The 23765-nt window shown below is 35.5% G+C and overlaps 1 protein-coding gene across 13 annotated transcripts in view; it reads right to left on the minus strand.

The window, feature by feature from the left end:
- Positions 1 to 23765, minus strand: part of PDE4D (phosphodiesterase 4D) — a 1724553-nt gene that overhangs the window by 1287674 nt on the left and 413114 nt on the right. For 12 of the 13 annotated variants that reach the window (XM_077117214.1, XM_077117215.1, XM_077117218.1 and 9 more), the window contains one exon: positions 21351 to 21482. In XM_077117214.1, the coding sequence (XP_076973329.1) occupies positions 21351 to 21392 (42 nt within the window). In that variant the 5' untranslated portion in view covers positions 21393 to 21482. Of the gene's footprint in view, positions 1 to 21350; positions 21483 to 22322; positions 22399 to 23765 lie in introns of those variants that run through there. The other variant, XM_077117211.1, reaches the window with a different exon arrangement.

Genomic DNA, 23765 nt, shown 5'->3' on the forward strand with positions numbered 1-23765 from the left:
AATTCTTTCTTAGTAGATATTAGCTTCTGGTCACCTAAGATGGTGGCATAAGACATACCAGGGGGCCATTCCTCCACAGAATCTTTGAACAACCAACAAAAACTGGCCTGCCATCCTCCTCAGACTTTCAGAAAATAGTTAAAGGGCTGCCATAACCGCGTTAGTACTGAAACAAAACAAAACAAAGTACAGTTTTTAAAAAAAACAATAGAAGAAGCTCTTGGCACACTTCCTGACCCCTCACCAAGCCCTCCCTGGCAAGGTGCAGCCCACCTTCATTCCCATCTTGGATCCCAGGTCCTGTACTGGAGAGAACAGAGTAACCACGATGCACATACTGGGGCATCTATATGTCAGTACCAATCTCCCAAGTGTTCGCCTGAAAGGTTGAACCAGGAAATTCCTCCATGGCTCACCCTCCCAGAACTTGACTGGCAGGCAGAGACAGCTTGAGGGCCTTTAAAGAACAGTGAGAAACAATTAAATCCAAGTGGCCTGGGACAAAGGATTACCAGTTTTAAGTCATAAAATACAGCACCCAGAAGGGGAAGAAAGTCTGTTAGATAGGGAATAAAGAGTATATTCAAATTCCTGTAAAGGAGGTAATTCTTAAGGTCATGAACAAGCACAAGTCCAGGATAAGACACAGGATCAGAAAAGGCCTAGAGTATCCGACATTACCTTCTTCTCAGGTTCAGATAATTTACGGGAAATCCAATGTCTAAAGGAGAATACCAGCAATACAGAGAAAATTTTCAAAGATGATGAAAGGCCTTGTTTGCTTTGGTTTGTTTGTTGGCTCCTGGCACTGAAGGAAATCTCTGTCATATCACTACCTCAATACCAACTGAAGAGACAAACAGCTCAGGACTAAATCCCACAGTTAAACACCTCAAAACACTGAAATGTAAAATAACCAGCAAAGATTAAAATAAAAGCAAAAGGGGATGGGCCACGGTGGCTCAGCAGGCAGAGTTCTTGCCTGCCATGCTAGAGACCCAGGTTCGATTCCCCATGCCTGCCCACGCAAAAAAAAAAAAAAAAAAAAAAAAACCAAAAGGAAAATGATGGCATTTAATCAAGATAAAAGGATCAAAGATAAAAATGCAGGATCAAGATAAAAATGCAGAATACATCAGCAAAGAAAATCAGACTTTGATATGCTGGACAAAGATTTTTTTAAAAAAGTATCCTCAATATGCTCAAAGAGATAAAGGAAAACACAGAGCCAGAACTAAAGGATATCAAGAACACAACTAATGAAAAATATGAGGATCTTAATAAAAAGAAGAAATTTTAAAAAGGAACAAAACAGAAATACTGTAATGGAAACATCACAATAACTTAAATGAAAAATTATCTGAGAAGTTTCAGCAGCAAATTAGAGCTGCTAAAAAAAAAAAAAAGAGAATCAGTGAACTCAAAGATAAGACAATTGAAATGATTCAGGCTGAGGAACAGAAAGAAAAAAGAATGGAAAAAAAAGGAAAAAGAGCCTAAGAGATTTGTGGGACAGCATCAAACATACCAATATATGCCTTATGAGAATCCCAGTAGGAAAAGAAAGAAAAATAGGGGGTAAAAGAATATCCAGAGAAGCAATGGCCAGGAAATTTCCAAATTTAACCAAAGACGCAACCATGAACATTCAAGAATCCCATCAAACCCCAAACAGGATAAACTTGAAGAGAACCATAGCCAGGTACATAGCTGTCAAACTGTGGAATGCTAAGGACAAAGAGAGTTCTGAAAGCTTCAAGAGAAAAGTAACATGTTATGTACAAGAAAATCCCAATTCAATTAAGTACAAATTTCTCATCAGAATCCATGGAGGAAAGGAGGCAGAACAAAAAATATTTAAAGTGCTGAAAATAAATGCCAACCAATAATTTTATATACAGTAGGACTCTCTTTCAAAAATGAGAGCAAGATTGAGACACTTCCAGATGAACAAAAGCTGAAGTAGGCATCACTAGACCTCCCCTGCAAGCAATGGTGAAGGGAATTCTTCAAACTGAAAAATAAGGATATTACACAGTGATTGAAGTAGCATAGTGAAATAAAGACTCTGGTGAAGTTTATAAATGCCAGTAATATTATATTGTATGTTTTCACATGTAAGCCTACTTCTCTTTTCTTACAAGTTCCAAAATGCAAATATGTAAAAGTAATGATAAATATATGGTTTTGCACAAAAATGTATAAAGATACAATAGGTAACAAGTACAACAAAAAGGTGGAGGAAAGAAAGGGAGGGACAGTGTTTATGTAACTACTGAAATTGATTCAAAACAAACGTGATTGTTATAGATTTAGGATGTTAAATTTGGGTCCCATGGTAACCACAAGGAAAATATATGAAAAATACATACAGAAAGAAACAGAAAGGGACCAAGAATGGCAAACCACAAAAATCAAATAAATTTGAAAGTAGGAATTAATGGAAGACTCAAGGGTCAGAAGAGGTATAAGACAAAGACCAATTAGCAAAATGGCAAAATAAAGTCTTGTATTATTAGTCACTTGAAATAAAAATTGATATAACTCTCCAGTCAAAAGAAAGAGACACAACTATATGCTGTTTACAAGAAATTCACCATAAGACCAAAGCTGCAAATAGGTTGAAAGTGAAAGGATGGAAAAATTATACCATGCAAATAGTAACCAAAAGAGAGCTGGGGTAGTTAAAGGATATAACATAGAATTTAAGTCCAAAACACTTATGAGGGACAAAGAAGGTCAACTATGTATTGAAAAAGAGGTCAATTCAACATGAAAACATAAGAATTATAAATACATTCATATACACCTAATGGCAGAGCCCAAAAATATATGAAGCAAATATTGATAGATTTGAAGAGAGAAATAAACAATGCTACATTGATAGTAGGAAACTTCAGTCTGCAACTTTCAATAATGGATGGAAGATGTGGACAGATCATCAAGGAAACAGAAGACTTGAATGATGAGTCAGCTAGAACTAAAGGACATATATAGACTCAGATCTCCAATAGCAGCAGAATACACATTTTCCTGGATGCACATGAATCATTCTCAGAGAAACTATAAGTTAAGCCACAAAAATATTCTCAATAAATTAAAAAATAATGAAATCATGCAATGTATCTTCCTGACAAGGATAGAATAAAAATAGAAATTTATAGCAGAGGGAGGTTGGAACATTCACAAATGTATGAAAATTAAATAACGCACTCTTAAACAGCTAAAGGGTCAAAGAAAAAATCTAAAGGGAAATCAAGAATATCTTGAGGTAAATAAAAACAAAAACACAACACAAAAAAACTTATAGGATACAGCAAATGCAACGCTTAAGGAGAAATATCTAGCTTTTAAAGGGCTACATAAAAAGAAAAAGAGATCTCACATCAGAGACATAATGTTACATCTGGAAATCAGGGAAAAACAACAAAACAAGCAAACAACAAACTAAACCTGAAGTGAGCAGAAGGAAGGAAAAAACAAAGATTAGAATGACATAAATGAAAAAGAGAACAACAACAATAAAAATAGAATCAATGAAACCAACAGTTGCTACTTTGAATCATCAACAAAATTGACAATCTTTTAGTAGATTGACAAAGGAAAGAGAAAGAAGATGCGTATAACTAAAATCTGGAATGAAAAGGGGAAATTACTACCAACTCAAAGGATTATAAGAGGATACTATCAACAACCATACGCCAACAAATTTAAAAAGCTAGATGAAATGAACAAATTCTTAGAAACATACAATCTACCTACACTGTCTCAAGTGTAAATAAAAGGTCTCAACAATAATAAGAGATTGAATTGGTAATGGGAAATCTCCCAACAAAGAAAAGTCCCAGACCAGGTGGTTTCACTGGTGAATTTTACCACACTTTCCAAAAAGAATTGACATCGATCCCACTCAAACAGTTCCAAAACATTGAAGAAGGAACACTTTCTAACTCTTCTATGAGGCTAACATTGCCCTAACACCAAAGACAGATAGAGTTACCATGAGAAAAGAAAATTACAGACCAATATCCTTTATGAATGCAGATGCAAAAATCCTTGACAAAATACTAGCAAAATGAATGTAACAGTACATTAAAAGAATTGTACACTGTGATCAAGTGGGTGGTTATTAAGAAAACCAATTAATGTCATATCCCACATTAATAGAAGAAAGGAAAAATGTCACACGATCATCTCAATTGATGAGAAATGCATTTAACAAAAAATACAACACCACTTCTTGATAAAAAAAACACTTAGAAAAGTAGGAACAGAAGGAAATTTCTTCAACATGATAAAAAATATATATGAAAAATTCACAGAAAATGTCATACTCAATAACGGAAGACTGAAAATTTTCCCTCAAAGATCAGGAACAAAACAAGGATTCCTACTATCACCAATGTTCTTCAACACTGTACTAGAAGTTCTAGATAGAGCAATAAGGCAAAAAAAAAGAAATAAAATGCATACAAATTGGAAACATAGAAGTGAAACATTTTTATTTGCAGATAACATGATCCCATTTATAGAAAATCCACAAGCAAGCTACCAGAGGTAACAAATAGAGCCAGCAAAGTGGCAGAGTACAAAATCAACAAGCAAACATCAATAATGTTTCTCTACTCTAATAAAGAACAATTTGAAGAGGAAATCAAGGAAATAAAATCCATCTACAATAGCAACTAAAAGAATACAATATCTAAGAAAATTTAACCAAAGATATAAAGGACTTAAACATGGAACTCCCAAGAAATTGCTGAAAAAAAATCAAAGAAGACACAAACAAATGAAAGAACATTCCATGTTCATGGATTGGAAGACTAAATTGTCTACCCAAAACAAGTTACAGATTCGATGTAATCCCAATCAAAATTTCAATAACCTTTTTGGTAGAAATGGAAAAGCCAATCATCAAATTTATATGGAAGTGTAAGGAGTCCTAAATAGCCAAAACCATTTTGAATTTTTAAAAAACAAATTTGGAGGACTCACTCTTCCTGATTTTACAATTTATTACAAAACTACTATAATCAATACCATATTGCCTGAATGGTACTGGTACAAGAATAGACTTATAGACCAATGGAATAGAATTGAGAATTCAAAAATAAAACCTCACATCTATGGCCAACTGATTTTTGGCAAGGGTGCCAAGTCGACTCTCTATGGAAAGAATAGTCTCTTCAACAAATGGTTCTCGGAAAACTGAATATCCATATGCAAAAGAATCATGGTGGTCCCTTACCTTACACCATATACAAAAATAACTCAAAATGAATCCAAAACCTAAATATAAGAACCAGGACTAAAAAGCTCCTAGAAGAAAGCATAGGGAATCATCTTCAATATATAATGTTAGGCAATGGTTTCTTAAAATTTATACAAAAAAAAGAAAAAACAGGGCAGTGCAACAGTGGCTCAGTAGCAGAAGTCTTGCCTGCCATGCCAGAGACCCGGGTTCAGTGCTCATGCAAATAAAGAAGAAAATAGATAAATGGGGCTTCATCAAAATTTTGTATATTGAAAGACTTCATCACAAAGTAAAAAGATATCTACAGAAAGGGAGAAAATATTTGAAAACCACCATCTACTAAGGGTTTAATAGCCAGAATATATGAAGAAATCTTTCAACTCAACATAAAAAAAATAAACAACCCAATTAAAATATGGGCAAAAGCCACTGTAACTTTCTAAGAATCTACAACCTCCAGATGGGTCCCTGGACCAAATAAGCCCCACACCTAGAGGGCCCAGCCTCTCCAAAACATCAGATAATTCCATCATCCTACCCCATACTAGTGACAGACCTTTCCAACATGGAAAAGTTAGAATGGCCATAGCCCAAACACCCCTGAAAAAAGGGGTAGAAAGATTAAAGGTGATGGTGGAGTTATACAGAGAAGATAGGATTTAACAAATGATTATGATTCCTGAATCATTAAATTGATATCTCTTTCAGTCACTAGTATCTTAGAGCAGCTAGAAGTAATAACCTAAAATTGTGGAATTGTAACCCATGTCAAAGTCTGAAATATGTTCTACAACTAATTGTGGTGCTGTGCTTTGAAATTTATTGCTTTTTTGTATACATGTTATTTTTTTATAAAAAAGGAAAGAAAAAAAATCAATCATGGCTTAAATATTTAAGATTTCTAGCCTCCTATATTCCTGAGCAGCTAGAAGGAAAAATCTGAGAGGATCATATGGTAGCCCATGACAAACTCTGGGATCTATCCTATAATTACTTGTTGAAGAGTGCTTGGAAAACTATCGCTTTTTTATTTCTTTGCTTTGTATATATGTTATACTATACAATAAAAAAAAGTTGAAAAAAATGTGAGCAAAAGACTTGAATAGGCATTTCTGCAAAGAACATGTACAAATGCCTAATAAGCACAAGAAAAGATGCTTAATGTCATTAGCCATTAGGAAAATGCAAATCAAAACACAATGAGATTCATTTCATATCCACTAAAATGGCTACTACTGAAATAAATAAATAACAAGAGTTGGAAAGGATATGAACTAAAAGGAACACTCACTATTGTTGGATAGAATGTAAAATGGTGTAGCCCCTGTGGAAAACAGTCTGGCAGAACCTTAGAAAGTGTAATATAGAAATCATTTGGCCTGGCAATCCCACTTCTAGATGTATACCCCAAAGAACTGAAAGCAGGAATATGAACACACATTTTCACACCAATGTTCATAGAGGCATTATTCACAACTGCCAAAAGGTGGAAGCAACACAGGCATTCATTAACAGATGAATAGATAAACAGAAAGTGATACATACAGACAATGGAATATCATTCAGTCATAAGAAGGAATGAAGTTCTGATTCATTTGACAACATGGATGAATCCTGAAGACATCATGTTGAGTAAAATAAGTCAGGTACAAAAGGAAAAATATTGTGTAATATTTCTGATATGAAATAATTAGATTAAGCAACTTCATAATGTCAGCAAATAAAATACAGGTTACCAAGCAGGAGCCTGGGGTGGGGGTAGGGAATGGGAGATAATGATTAATAAACATAGAGGTTCAGTTTGGGTGATGGAAATGTTTAGGTAATGGACGGTGGTGATGGCAGCACAACATTGTGAATATAATTAACATCACTGAATTGTATATTTGAACATGGTTAAAAAGGGGAATTTTAAGTTGTGTATATACATATCTCTAGAACAAAAATTTGAAAAACAAAAATTTGAAAAGCATAGTACAGTAAACAGTGAACTCTAATGTAAACTATGGGTTACAGTCAACTGTATAATCATAATAATATTGATTCATCAACTGTAAACTTTGTAAACTGTAGATAATTGCATGATTTTGTTACCATGCAACTTGTACTGCAACCTATGATGTTTCATATATTGTCTACCCTATATGCCAGTCATCTAGCTAGCCTAGGGTTTTTTGTACATTTGGCCTCAAACCAACGAAAGAGTTTTAATACCCTCAATACATTTTATCTATGGTGACTCAGGGTTCCATTCTTTCATGGGCATCATCTTGTAGCTTACCTTCCCTCGGTTAATACGACCTGGAGCGACAAGTTATAAGTATATGTAATGTTATGAAACAGAACTTAAATTACCTAAATATTTTAAAGGTCAAGGTTAGGTTTTTCATGATATCAGTCAGGCTTAAGTGTTTTGATGGACAGACTTATTTCCTAACCTAGGCTCTTAGTTTAATGGAATATGTGGTCAACTTGTATGCTTGGGATTTATACTTTCAGTTGTGATTATTTCTCATAACAAAGTATGTTTCAAGAACCTGTTCAAATTCTTGTCACCCTCAAGACAGATGGATGTTCTTAAAATAGCCAACTAAAGGGCAAATAAGAGAAAAGTGGGACTGTATCTGGTGGACTGAGATTAAAAATAAAAAATAAAAAATTATTCCTGACTTGGAAAGAGGGCCGTGCCTATAATTTTTTTCACCTGAGTAAGTAACTCAGCTTCAAGGGTCTTAAATATAATTTAACCCAATGAACCTCACTGAAATCAAGAAAGACAAAAAGAGAAAGGAAAAGAACTGGCCAAGTCTACTTGATTCCCCAACATGGAAAGAAAATAATGGTAGTGACTAGGATCATTGGAAAATTGACCAAAAGGAGTGCTGTTAAGTAAAATCAAATGCCCACCTGCATTAGGTGTTGCTGAGAGGGCCCTGATGTGGTGTAAATCTGTTATGCACCCCAGAAAAAGCCATGTTCTGTTAATCCATTCCTGTGGGTGCAGATCTAATTTTATAGGTGGGACCTTTTGATTAGGTTAGTTCAATTGAGATGTGACCCACCCCATTCAAGATGGGTCTTACTATCCTTACTGGAGTCCTTTTAAGGGGATAAGGATGCACAGAACAAGCCCAGATGGCTCAGAGAAAAATCCCAGAGAAGCTAAGAGATGACACACAGATGCTTAGAGAGCTTCTGGAAGCTCTAGAACCAGAAGCAGAAAGCAATGAAATCTGGGAGCAAGAGACCAACAGAAGACAGCCAGTGCATTCCTCTGTGACAAACGCATCCTGGACGCCAACAGCCTGTCTTTAGAGTCCTGGTATTGTCCTGCTGATGCCTTGGGTTGGACATTTTCACAGCCTTAGAATTGCAAACTTATAAGCTCATAAATCCCATTATAAAAGCCAACTCATTTCTGGTATAATGCATTCCAGTAGCTTTAGAAGCTGTCCAGAAGACAAAAGCTATTGCCCCACAGACTGCCAAGAAAATGGAACAAGGAAATGTACCCTACAGAACTGCAGATAGGCAACACCTGGTGATAAACCAGTTTGGTCCAAGAGAGAAAGCTTACCATAAGGGCACACTATACTAATCAATGTATTTCTACTCCCCACTTTGTAAGTACACCCCTCATTGTAAAATGGAATACAGTCAGCCAATCTGTATATTTCCTTGCTTGTTTCTGCATTTTCCCTATTTTATTTCCTCATCAGAGCTCCTTAGTACTTTCTGTTATGTGCTGTCCAATTTCCAAATGATTTGCTGTCCAAAACTTGACAGGAAACAGGCCAGATGAGATCATTTGTGTCCAATCCAGCCATATCTAAAGTCAGAGCTACCTATGGACTTTTCATTTATGTACATCAAAAAGCACCCCTCAATTTTTATATTTGAAGCCTGTTTGAGTTGTGTTTTCTGCCACTGCTTAAACACTACTCTTAACTGACCCTAGTGTTCTATAGGTCTCTTCAGGATAAAAGTCAATGTCAGCCCAGCTTCTCCTGCCCTACTACACATTTTCTCCTCAGCATGAGTGCTTCATCCTGGTAGCTTTTCAACAGATTTAATTAAAATTGTCCTTAATAGGAGAAACTTACACCAAGTATAGAATATTTGGCTTAGGAAGAATTGATACTGGGGAACCATGTAATCACATCAATAATTTTAATCAAAGACATTTTTTCCTTCAAAGCCATAGTTTTAAAAAAATAGAGAATTGGGTTTAATTAAAAATAAGACTTTCTAAGTCCAATGGATGGAATTGTGTACCCTAGTTTGGACATGTTCTTGACCTTAGTCTGCATTCTGGTGGGTGTGGACTCATTGTAAATAAGATCTCTTCATGATGTTCAATTTCAGTTAAGGTGTGGTCCAGCTGAATCAAGTTGGCCATTAACCCAAATCACTGGAGGCCTTGATAAGTAGAGTGAAAGTCAACTGGAAAGAGAAGACTCTGGAGGTTGCCAGAAGCTGGAAGTCAACAGAACCCCATGATACTATCTATAAAAGTCATTCTTTAACATTTACCATCAATTCAAGTCTTCACTACATTTTTTTTTTGCATCTTTGGAGTTTACATTGTTAAGTATAATACACGCAATTACTTCTTGGACATGATCATTTGGAATTCAACTCCAACTCAAAATTGTCCAAAATTAAAATAGCAAATGCATTACAATATCAGGAAAAAAGTGGAGTTTTTTCGAATGGGACAATTTAATGATTGGTTTTGGCCACTGAAACAGTCATATGATTGATTCCAAAGGAAGTAGCTATGATCAGGCCCTATTCTTTCAGATCTGTTCTGCCACACTCACATTTGCTTATATTCTCAGCTATTCTTGTATTATTGTTGATTGTCTGCAAAAAAATCTTTTCAACCACTCTAAAATAATCAATGTTTCGGCAACAATGAGGGTAATTGACAATTATGGCTCATTATTCACGGCTCAAAATATCTCTGCCAAATGGGTGGCATGATGACGTGCAAGTTTACAGTGACAGAAGAGAGACAGGAATTCAAATTCCTTGTGAAGAAAAATCACAGATTAAAATGGTATAGACTTGGATGATCAGAGCTGAGATGAGGATGAGGCGTTAAATAATTTAAAAATTATAAAAAGCGTGTATTTATTTGTTAAATATGTTCCATGAGAGTAGAGACCACATATATCTTATTCTCTGTAGGACACTCAGAACCTAGCACAGTTTGTAGCATACAGTAACCACTCGATAAATCTTTTTTGAATGAAAGAATGAACTATTTAGTAAGGAAAGAACATGAGCAGGAAGAGAGAAATAAAGACCAAAGGAATGAAATCTCTAAGATGACAAATGCTTATTTCCATTTGTTGCCTAAAGAGATAGCAGCAAAAAATGTTATCTTAGTTTTGATTTACATGTTATGCTTTTCAAAGCATCCTTACCTACAATATCATCTCTGACTTTTCTGGATCCTAATGACTAGCCACATTTGGAAAATTAATTTTCTATATGCTTAACTTTATCAGGAATCTTAGCTGTGGCAACATGGTCAATCCTATACCTTAAGTAGTAACAGATATAACAAAGATATGAAGTCATTCTGGGAAGGGGTCATTATTTTACTTTAACCATAAAATCACAAAATAGTCGATCTTTCATGTTAATTGTGAGAAATATATGCAGATCTTTGAAGTGCCATAATAAAATGTATCATCCTTTCTAAATTTCTTTCAGCCTGCCCTTTTCGCGCAGGCACAGATAAAATGGCATCTATTACATACGATAGTGATTGCTTCCAAAAATTCAGCAACATAAAGATTTGACTGGAAAAAAAGGATTTTTTAAAATTAAGATGTATTTGTTTTATGAACTTTGGAGAACATTTTTAAAAAGTCTTCTGTAAAAGGAGGTGGTTTTATGGAGCCTGCTGTACATACTTCACCAGATGGGCTCCTGGATTCAAAATGACAGTCAATTTTGGTAGGCTTTAAATTCAATGTGCAATGAGTTTGCCAAGTACCCTGTAACCTCCAAGCAGCCAGGATTTGCTTCCAGATTTGAATAAACAATAAACAATGGTTCTGTCAAAAGAGAGAACAGGGAATGACAATTAAAAGACATCTGGTGAATGACAAATGTATCTACATGTAAAGCGTCCAAAAGAATCCTAAGTCAAACAGAGGGCAATTTAATCAAGAAACATGACAAATCCTATTGAATAAGAGATATCTTGAATCTCTCCTGATTGGTCAGAAGAAAATGATTCAGAGGACTGGGATATTGGAAGTTTAATGTAAAATACTACAAGATGCTTTAGAATTCAAAACATATGAAAATGGATTAATGAGGAAGAATTAAAATTTACCCCATTCATTCTCCAGATGAGATGATGTATAAAAATTCATGAGTTCAGAGAAAATCAACATTGATACCATAATGAAAGCTGCTTTAAAAATTCTCTAAAATAATCCCTGATTTAGAAATATACTGTTATTATAGGCATTTTTATACATCTTTCCCTTTGACTATATCCTTTCTTTCCTTTCCTAGTTGGCCAAAAAGCAATGGGGCAGTGGGCTTTGAGAAAGGAAAGGAGTAGCTCAGATAATCTGATCTGAAATGCACAAACCTTGCAAAGTTGGTTCGACTGATAAATCTATCACAGGACCAGGCACTTCGGAGGCCTGTGTTATTAGTTTGGATTTTAAGACTAAACAATATAAAGCAAACAAAACAAAAATAATGAAGGAGGGGAAAATATTTCTCAGTAAAATTAGAATTAAGCCCTAAGTCAATGATGAAATGATTACAACCTCAAAATTCATCACAAAACATTCACCAAACATACCACCTAGAAAATAAGAAATGACTAGAAAGATTTTTGCCAGATTCTTTTCAGTGTTACCCAGTTGAGAGAATGTGCTAACTCTATGATACGGGCTACCATCTTTTGGACATAAATAGTACAGTAACTTATTAAATTATTATTTTAATAAGAATATCAAACTCTATTTGTCCCAATGCCTTGACTTCACATTTATTTTGGAACTGATGATCAATTCAATTTATGAATAGCTTAATATGACCTAGAATCATAGAAACTCATAACTGGTAGGGAGCAGAAAAGGATTTTCACCTAGTTTAACCACTATCTAATACCTGAATCTTTTACATGATATGGAGATTGACTAAATGGTCTTGCAAACTATCCTTGAATCCCTCCACTGAAGGGAACACACTTCATTCCCAGGCAGTTTCAATATAATCTGCATAATCCGTTCCTGTGCCAAATAGCACCACCCTTCTCTGCAGCTACAAAAAAGCATCTGCAAATTCCTATAGAGAGGAAATTTACCAAAGAACTGTTATATGATAGGTATTTTCACCTTCATTATGTTATATATATTTTTTAATTTTATAGATAAGGACACTAAGGGCCAGAAAAAACTGAAGTAATTTGTTAGAGATCGGCCTTTTGGTTACTGGCAGATCTGAGGATTAAATCCAGGTAGGTCTTTAGCTCCAACAGCTATTCACTTTTCATGGCACCAATGATCTCTAAACTTTTTTGATAACACCCCTGTCAGGAAAAATATTTTGAACACATTTTTCTGATTCATATATTTATTTATCACTGTACACAAGTACTACTGTACATTATCCAACATAAAGTTAAATTTGAAAAGATGAGACTAGAAGGTAAATGTAAATAGAAGACCTAATATTTTCTTGTTGAACTTCACAAGGGAGATCACTGCATTTTACCACACTGGCTCCCTTATACAAGTGAGGGAGACAGTTAATAACCTCCATCCCTCATCCTCTCTCAAAATATGTAATAGTAAAAAGCTAAGTTACTGAAAGCACATAAAAAATATTGAAGAATGCCAGAACCTGAGATAAGGAGATCATTGTTATTATCCTTAACACAAAGACCCACACATCTGTTGAGTTTTAAAAAAAAAAACAAAAACCAATTATTTTCAATGAAAAGATGAGCTCCTAGAGTTAACTCTTTAACCTAAGAAAAGTCATATTACACCAATATGTCATTGGAGAAGTGCTAAAGAAAACCTGAGTCATTAGATGTGGCTCCTGTTCTTTGGGATGAAGGGATTGAAAAGAATCGACAGGGTCAGCACAGGGTTACTACAGTGCTGAGGAAGAGTCTTGAACACTATAGCATATTCAGGCATTTAACTAAAAGCAGAGATTTGAATTTTATTTAACTTTTAATTCCAAAATAATTTCAAGCTTCAGGACAGTTGCAGAAATGAAAAAAAAAATTATACAGAGATCTTCAATGTATCTCCTACCCAGATCCACCTTTTAACATTTTTCCGCATTTGCCCTCTTTCTCTCTCATTTATCTATCTGTGGAGATTTACAATTATATGTATCCCAGAAAGTCATATTATTAAAATCAATCCATTCCCATTAGTATGAACCCATCCTAAGTAGGACCTTTGATGAGACTACTTCAGTTAAGGTATGAGCCGCCTCATTCCAGATGGGCCTTCGTTCCTTTATCAGAGTCCTTTATAAATGGGACGAGTACAAAGAGAGAAATCCACAAACACAAGAAGTTGAAATCAATGAAACCCTGAAGAGAAAGGAGAGTCTGGTAGATGCCATCATGTGCCTTGCCACATGGCAAGGGAACCAAGGATCACCAGCAGTTGGTCTCTGAGAATAAAGCATCGCCTCCATGATGCTTTGATATGGACATTTTCCCAACTCTAACTGAAAACAAAAAAACTCCCATTGTCAAGCTGAACTATTTCATGGTATATTGCTGTCAACAGTCCAGGTAACTAAAACATTATCTATCCATCTATGTTCTAAAAATGCAGTGCTTTTGGTATAGCATTTTTTTCATAAAATTTTCTAACAGATTTAGAAAGGATATTCTATACTATTCCATCCCTTTTTGTCCAAAATTGTTACGCTATGTATAGTGGACGAAAATAATTCTAAATGTTTACAACTAAATGTTGCCCTCAGAATCTACATTAAATTCCATAACTTCATGAAAACTATTTGACACAGTAGAAGACAAGCTTTAAATGGAGAAACTAGTTGGTCCACTACAATTTAAAATAGTAAACCTGAATAAAGGCTTACTGCATGAGATTTCTGGCTACAAAAACTACAGTAGAGAATCCCTCATCAAAATTCATGGTTTTGAGATACAGTGGTTCCAAAATTTAGATATATGTAACCATTAAAGAAACGAGATTTTCTTTTGGTCCCATTAAAGCAAAAGTGATTTCAGCAAGAATTGCCCTATCTTCCACAGATGACCAAGACTGGTCTGAAGGTTAACATGCAGAGAAATCCATTTATGCTCTGCCTTTTTTGTGTGTGGACAAAGAACTAGGACACCAAACAGAACAATTGTGATCATAAGTACCTCAAGAGGGAGTAAAACCCCAAGCAGTCACACAAGAACTTTTACATGACCTACAAAAATGAAATGTCAGTCACATAAGAGCTGGTGTGAAAAATTTAAAAAGACATAATGCCTTCAAACCACTTATGGGAGAATCTTTTGCTGCAATAATTTCTGTTGAAGGAAATACTTCGATAAAAGGATTATCTACTGGAAAAGGGGTTTCACCTTTTTTTAAATGATTATTAATCCAGAATTATAAAAGTAGTAGAAGCTATCTAGAACTATCATCTATTTTTGAAAATTTTTATATTTACCATTTGTTTTTAATTAATACTCTAAGCTATACAGACCTTGAGCTGGACAATATAGCTTTTCTAACCTTGGTATCTCTCAGGCACTTGATCTCTGAGGTGAAAGAGTCATTCCAGCACTGACTACATTTTAGAAATCAGAGAGAAAAAAATCACAGGAGCCTCTGTTACTGAAGGATATGCAGTTTGGAGCAATTATGAAGATACATCATTCAATAGTGTTTCTATACACTAGTAATGAGCAATCTAAGGAGGAAATCAAGAAAAACTCCATTTAGAATAGCAACTAAAATAATCAAATATCTAGGGATAAATTTAACCAAGGATGGAAAAGGCTTGTGCACAGCAAACTACAAAACATTACTAAAAGAAATCAAAGAAAACCTAAATAAATGGAAGGATATCCCATGTTTGTGGTATGGAAGACTAAATATAGTTAAGATGTCAATCCTACCCAGAATGATTTACAGGTCAACACAATACCAATCAAAATTCCAACAGCCTACTTAGCAGAAATGAAAAAGTCAATTATCAAACATATTTGAAAGGGACAGGAGCCCTGAATAATGAAAAACATATTGAGAAAGAAGAACAAAGTTAAAGGACTCATACTTCCTGACTTTAAAGCATATTACAAAGCTATAGTAGTTAAAATAGCATAATATTGGCATAAAGGTAGATATATTGACCAATGGAATCAAATTAAGAGTTCAGAAATAGACCCTCACATCTACGGTCAATTGGTATTTGATAAAGTGGTCAAGTCCACTCAACTTGGAAAGAATATTCTCTTCAAAAAAATGGTGCAAAAGAATGAACGGGAAACACTTCTCTTATACCATATACAAAAATAACTTGAAATGGATCAATGACCTAAATATAAGAAGCAGGACCATAAAATTCCTAGAAGAAAGTATTAGGTAACCTCTTCAAGATCTTGTGGTAGGTAATAGCTTCTTAGATTTTACACTTAAAGTACAAGCAACGAACAAAAAAAAAGATAAATGGGACCTCCTCAAAATTAAAAACTTTTGCACATCGAAAGTTTTGTCAAAAAAAAAGATTTTGTCAAGAAAATGAAAAGACAACCTACTCAATGAGAGAAAATATTTGGAAACCACACATCCGATAAAGGTATAATATCTAGAATATATTTTTAAAAATCCTACAACTCAGCAATATAAACACAAACACCCCAATAAAAAATCTTTGGTAAAAGATTTGAATACACATCTCTCCAAAGTGGAAATACAAATGGCTAAAAAGCACATGAAAAGATGTTCAGCATCACTTGCTATTAGGAAATACAAATCAAAACCACAATGAGATATCATTTCACATCTACTAGAATGGCCACTAACTAAAAAAACAGAAAACTACAAGTGCCGGAGAGGATGTGGAGAAATAGGAACATTCATGCATTGTTGGTGGGAATGTAAAATGGCTCAGCTGCTGTGGAAGACTGCTTTGAGGTTCCTCAGGAAGCTAAGTATAGAATTGTCACGTGATCCAGCAATCCCACTATAGGTATATACCCAAAAGATTGAAAGCAAGAACTTGAACAGATATTTGCACTCCAGTGTTCATGGAGCCATTTTATACAATTGTCTATAGATGGAAGCAACCCAAGTTTCCATCAACTGATAAGTGTTTAAACAAAATGTGGTGTATATATAAAATGAAATATTATTCAGCTGTTTAAAGGACAGAAGTTCTAATACATGTGACAATACAGATGAACCTTAAAGATGTCATGTTGAGTGAAATGAGTCAGAGACAAAAGGAAAAATATGGTATTATCTCATTGATTTGAAATAAACAGTATAAGCAAACTCATAGAGTCAAATCTAGGATATAAGTTTCCAGGGAATAGGATGGGGCTAGGGAACGGGAAGCTAAGGCTCTAAAGGTACAGGATTCCTATTTGGAATTATGATAATGGTTTGATAATGGATGGTGGTGATGGTAGCACATTGTGAGTGTAATTAACAGCACTGAAATGGATTTTTGTGAATGTGATTAAAAAGGGACATGCTAGATTGCATATACGGTAACAATAGAAGTTTAAACAAAATCCATTAAACTATACTATACAAACAGTGAACCCTAAGTTAAAACATGGACTATATACAGTTCATAATACAATTATAAAAATATGCTATCAACAGTTGTTACAAATGTCCCACACCAAAGCAAATTCTTAATAATAGGGTGGTAAATAGGAATCCTGTATTTTATGCATGACTCTTCTGTAAACTCACAACTTCTTTTATAAAGAAAAAAATGAATTCAAATTTTGCCAAACCAACTACTGTGGATTAAATAAAACTACTTGCAAAATTATTTCTTCAGTCCAGACCTCCTTTCTGACCCCCAGACTCCAGAATTTTAAAATATCTCAAACTCAGCAGCATTTTACCCAGTTGCATGTTCTCTCTGCTCCTAAAACAGAGTTCCCACAGTGTTACCCATCTCAGTGGAAGCCACACAGCCACCTTGTTAGGTAAACCAGAAGTCCAGAAGTCACTTCTCCAATTTTCCCCTTCCCCACATCTTGGGTAAAATATTTTTAAAAGCTCTGTATCTTTTTTTTCATAAAAATTTCTTAAATGTGTTCAATTTCCCCCATCTCCCTATCTTTTCTACCCATGGATTAATTACTCTAGACTTTTGTGCAAGTCCCTGAAGCTAGCACTTTTCCTACCACCAGAGTCATTCCATCTCACGGTAACTCCATCTGGAAGCCCCTGTACTCTTATTTTGCCAAGTTAATCTAACCCATTCTTCAAATCATTTTTCCTGAAGAAAGCTTTGCCTGGTGTGATGGTTAATGTGTCAACTTGGCTAGGTTCTGGTGTGCAGTTCTTTGATCAAATGAGCACTGGCCCGATTGTTACTCCAAAGGTATTTTACAGAATTAAGTCATTGGTCAATTGATTGCATCTACAGCTGGTTACATCTACCATCAACAAAGGAGATTGCCTTCTGCGATGAGAGATGTCTCATCCAAATAGATGAAGACCACAAAGGGAGAACTGATGTTTTCAGCAATCACAAAGAAGAATTTCTATATCTACTTCAGCAAGTATCTCCTGAGAAAGTCATCAAAACCTTCATTGAGTTCCCAACTTGCTTTGTCTGCTCTATGGAATTTGGATTTGCCAATCTCCATGGCTGTATGGGCCAATTCCTATAATATAACTCAATTATATATATATATATATATATATATATATATATATATATATATATATATATATATATAAAATATCTCCTGTTGGTTCTGTATCTCTGGAGAACCCTGACTAATAATAATCCTGGTATTGTACTTTGAAGCTGAATAGAACTCAGAAAAGATCATCTTAAAGCTAATCTATCCCTATGGGTATAGACCTATTGTGGGTGAGATCTTTTGATTAGGTTATTTCAATTAAGGCATGCCCCAGGGGGGTCTTAATCCTCTTACTGGGGCCTTTTATAAAGCATGAAATACAGAGAAAACACAGAAGCTTAAGAGACTCAGAAAACAGAGAGGAAACCACCGAAGCCAGAAGCTAGAACAACAAGACCCAGAAGAGAAGGGAGACACCAGCAGATGCGATGTGCCTTGACTTCTGAGGAGTCCAGAAATCCTCTGATGATGCCTTGATTTGGACATTTTCACAGCTTCAGAACTGTAAGCTTGTAAGTTGATAAGTCCCTTTGCAAAAGCGAATCCATTTCTGGTATATTGCATTTTGACAACGAAAACAGTTGGCCTCCCTGACTAGGCCAAGCCTTAATATTACATGCTGCCGTTGTACCACGAAGCTTCGCGCAGCAGGCATCACAGTTTGATCTGCCGTGTGAAAGGTGCTGTGCTTGGTGCTGAGGAGACAGTGATGGATAAATAAACAAAGCTCCTGCCCTTAAGAGCTTTTACATTCTAGGATGGAGAAGGACAAGTAGCCATTATACAGCGGGACCAGCTGAAGGATACTTCCCCTAGGGAAAGAGATAATTCAGAGAACTGTAATTTTACACCTATTTGTATACTTCTTTGGTGGATGCCTGTTTCCCATAGTATGTCAGGTCATGAGCACAGGAACATGCCACACGATTTGTGTTTTCCATTGTGTGCCCCATCCTACCCTGCCCCCCTTTTTTTTACCTATCACAAATACAAATTACCACCATCCCCAAACTAGGACCAGATCACTTTAAATAAAAAGTGAAGTTAGTATATATTTTTAAAGCTAAGTTTTTTCATGGATCCCTCCCAATAAAGGAAGGATTTAAAGCATCAATCAATAACAGGGCCTCTGCACTGGACCCTGCATGTGAGGAGGGAAAAATGAACACTGACTTCCTAAGGAATAAATAAGATGATTGCATTAGACAGTCTTTTTTTTTTTTCACCGTCTCTTTTCCTTAAGTTTCACCATGACAGATACAAGATATACACAGCCATGCAGGGAGAAAAAGAGGCCGTTTCAACCTTTAGAACCAAAGAGAAACATTCTCACATTCTAAATAGAACTAATTCTTTAAACTCGCCTTCTCAAGAACAGGGGACACTGACTTCTGAACATACAATTTTGGATTTTGTTATACCAAAGACTTAACAGGGTGGGGGTGGCAGTCACAGACCGGTGACAGATCAGCTTGACATCCTAAAGTGACAACTTTTAACCAGGCGAAAAGTCCAACTGTTTTCTCTGGTAGATAGTAATCTCATGCTTAGACTCATTTAATTAAATGGAAGTACTTTATTCCAGTGAATTTTCAAGAAGCTAAGAAGCAATGAAATTAGAGTACTACTGTTAACATTTAGGCAACTCAAGCTCTCTTAATCTGAAATGAAAATTTTTGCAATAAGCAAATATAAATAGGAAATCTCTTAGCATCTTTAAGTACTTGTGGTTCCTTAAAGTCATGGCTCAGTTAATCATTTGCCTTTAGAGTGTTTTCTCCAAGAACAGGGAAATGTTTAATTATATATTTTTTAATTACCCAAAATATTCTCCTTTTTACCTTCACACATATTGTTTTCACAGCACACGTCTCTGAAATTCAATAAAAGAAGGAAGCATTATGTGAAGGGTTTGTTTTCAAATCTAATTTATAATAAGAAAATCTCAGTAACAGAAAAATAGGTGTTTGAAGTTTGGTGATTTATATGCAGGTCACCTCTTATTACAATAAGCACAGCTGTTTGATGACAGAAGGAATTCCAGGCTCCAGACCATGGCCTCTTTATCTTTTGCAATAATTCATAAAAGTGAACCCCAACCAGTGAAACAAACAATTCCCTCAGAGTTTGTTGAATTTACATGGATGGTTATTAAAGACAGCCAATACTCAATCAAAGGACTGGCATACCTCTTGATACATCCTCATTTTTTAAGAAACCCTGTTGGGTTTAATGCCCTTCTCCCTCTACAGATTGACGCATTATTCACCCGTAAAGGCTGAATGGTAATTCTGTAGAAAGAGTGACAGATGGCCTTGGAGCCATTACAATAGAATCATTGGTTGTAACACAAAGCTTGCACATAACTAGAGAAATGTGTTCGCATTTGTGGTTTCTCTGATGCCTTCAAATGAATGTTCCTACGTCACAACTACATCTTGTTTGGATGCCTTTTGCCCCTTGGGTAAATGAACAAAAGGACATGTTCTGAGAGCTGGTCTGATGGAGATTAACAGTCTACTTTCAGTCTACTTGCTTTGTGTAGCTTTCTCTACACTATTCTATTTGCTTATGTTCCATTTCAAAAACTAAGAGAAATCCAACAAAGTGTCATGAATTTGGTACCTAAAGAACACTAAGGAGTTAGGAAGAAGGCATAAACTTCTATCAGAGCACTGACTATGTTCAGCCAAAAAATAAATTTAGAAAGCAGGAGACATTATAGAGACTAATGGACTAGGAAGCTTTTGGAAATGATGCTCCACTGATTTGATCAAATATTCACATGATTGACCATGTACATGATATTTCAGAATGTGACCCACTGAAGTACTGAATGACATAGATTCAATTTAATCTTTCGGACTTTCCCAGAAAGTTTGTTATGAAAAAAACATAAATTTCTATCATTTTAATTTTTAATCATTTATCGTTTGCAGTCATCCAAAAATCTTGGTGCCCAATGTCATATCCAAAGGCTTATGAAAATGAATAGCAAGGCATACAAACTGGCTGAAAGAGACTTCTCATCAAATGCCAACTGAGCTACAAAGACGAACAAGTCTTCATCTGTTAAAAAGCTGCATATACTCGAAGAACTGAAAGTTCACCAAGCGCTCCCCACCAGCATGACAACACAGCATTCAAATAAAAAAAAAAAAGATTTAAGAAAAAAAAAAGAAAAATGCACATATTTTTAGAAAAGAAATGAAAATAAAAATTACTTACACTTTTGCTACGAGAAAGCAAATCACAAGTATTTCTTTCCATAGTGTATTTAAGTAAACAGGCAGGCACTGGTTGTTTCCAATGTCAATGTTCACGCTGCAACAATTATCCTCTCAAAAGCCAACTGGCATGCTGAAAAGAAAGGCAAAGAAATGTTTAATCGAGTATATGATTAACATGTGCACTTAGAAATGCTGTCTTAGCCTAGAACAGTAATTCTTAAATAATTCATCAGACAGGCTACGCTAGTGTTGTGGTGTTATGTTTAAAGCAATACAAGTACACACAAGCAATGTTTCCAGGACAGTTTTTGTTAAATGTAAGAGATTTCTAGCCCTGTCTGTTTTCCATTAAATGTTCCAGTCTACATTTTTAGTGGTTGAAAAAAACGAGTTTGGTCACCACACCATCAAGTTACATGTATGAAATGAAGATGCAAACTGGACTGTGTACATACTGATTTTTGCTGGTACAGCTAGGGACCCCTCAATTTTCTACTAAGGGCTTTTAAGGTAGCCTTGTCCACTGCTGGAGGAATCTTACCCACATCCAGAGGGAAAAGCCCTCTGAGCACTGCACTGTTTCATTAGCAATAACCCCAAAGTACATTGAAGCCAGCTCTATGGCTCTTCAGTGAATACTATGAGTTCTCTACCTTTCCATTCACAGAAGTTGTAAAGAATGCTTTGGAGAAGTTGAGTGCAAACAGCTGACCTAGTCAACTAGTCAAACGATAACTGCTATTTCAAAGAATATTTCAGAATGGTTGCCACTTGGTATGAAGAAGCTTATTACCTAATCTTCACTTTCCATTAGCCATTAGGAAGGAGATTCTCTGTTTTCAGTTTTGAGGAAAGAAGAAATGGAATAGCTTTATGTGTCATGTTCATTTCTGATATTAAACTATAGCTGGACATAGTTTGCAGAGTATATTTGCTTGTGGGCTGGAGTGCCTTATGGGAAAGGACTCACCTAAGGAAAAGGGAATGAGTCAAACAGGCTTCGCCAAAACAAGACCTCTGACGCTGATGCTTCTTCTTCAAAACAAGGCTACTTCTAACAATAGCATGTATTTTACCATTTGGATTTGTTGCAAGCTTCTCAATAGTCATGTGTCCGAGGTTTAAGGGAATGAGTAAGAGTGAACAGGGCCTGAAAGAGTTTATTTTGCTGAAATGATTGAAAATATGTCAAAGTACAAATAGCGTGAATCATACATTCAAAAAATAAGCAAAACAAAATCAGTACACATTTTTTAAAAACATGCAAATGTAGGGAGGACTTCAGGAAATACAGCATCAGTGCAGGCCACTAGGAGAGGCCAGCCATCTGCACAGAAAGAAGAGATGATCCATAAATGGAAACTTTTCAACCTTGTACACTTCCAGGAATTTAGTCACCTTTGCAGATCATAAAGCTGCAATTTGTAGGTGCTCAGAAAATGTGGACTTAGTTATTCATCTAGGTCAACTTAAGAAGTGGACACAAAGTACATAATGCACTAAATATTCCATACCTTAAAAAAAAAAAACTGCTGTGGGAGGCTTAGGAAGCTTACACACTATCAGAGAAGAACTCATTCAAAAATATTGAATTATTCATTCAATACTAAATTGTATTCTGAGGAGCAGCTGTGGGTTGCCCCTGGTGGGCTAATGAGCCAATGATTTTAAATTTAAAAATCATTCAAATCAGGCAAATAATGGGTTTGATTTGATAAAGTTATGGATTAATTAGGTTTTTAACAAACGGTTACACTGATGATTTGCCTTGGCACCCTTAAAAAGCATCATTAAAGGTACTTTCCTATAGGAATTTAGAACCATAGGAATTTGGCTAGGCAAAGGGACTTAAGTGAGAAAGCTGATGGGCTGGACCTTCTCAGCTTGTATTTCTAGAGGGCAGCAGGGCCCAGCTAGATGAGCATGGACCTTGGAATCAAAGAGGCATAGGTTAGAATGTCAGCCCTCCACTGGCATTTTGTAGATTTGGGTAAATACTTAACCTCTCTGAGCAGTTTCCAGATTGGCAAAAGGGAGATAAAACTACACATAGGTGTTTGAGTTTAAATGAGTTAATGGGCATAAAGTGTCTAGAAGAATGCTTGGCAAACAACAACAATAATCCATCCTTACATTTTCCACTCACAGAGCTCAACTCCATCAAATAAAACAGATTTAGGTAAATATACTTTCAACTTTGCAGTAATGAATACTGTATCAGTGAGGGTCCCAGGAATAATCAGATAGCACACTCATATTAGGGTCATTTAAGAAGAGTTTTGTAAAGAGACAATTTATGAAAATGTGGACAGGTTAGTTAAATCCACAAGGGCTGGGGTGGTATCTGGAGTTAGCAATAATGCAACTTTTACCACCCCAAGGCCCAAGGGACAAGGAGAGGGATCATTAGTCA

The sequence above is a fragment of the Tamandua tetradactyla genome, chromosome 9 (assembly GCF_023851605.1).
Source record: "Tamandua tetradactyla isolate mTamTet1 chromosome 9, mTamTet1.pri, whole genome shotgun sequence".
In the NCBI taxonomy this organism is placed as follows: Eukaryota; Metazoa; Chordata; class Mammalia; order Pilosa; family Myrmecophagidae; genus Tamandua; species Tamandua tetradactyla.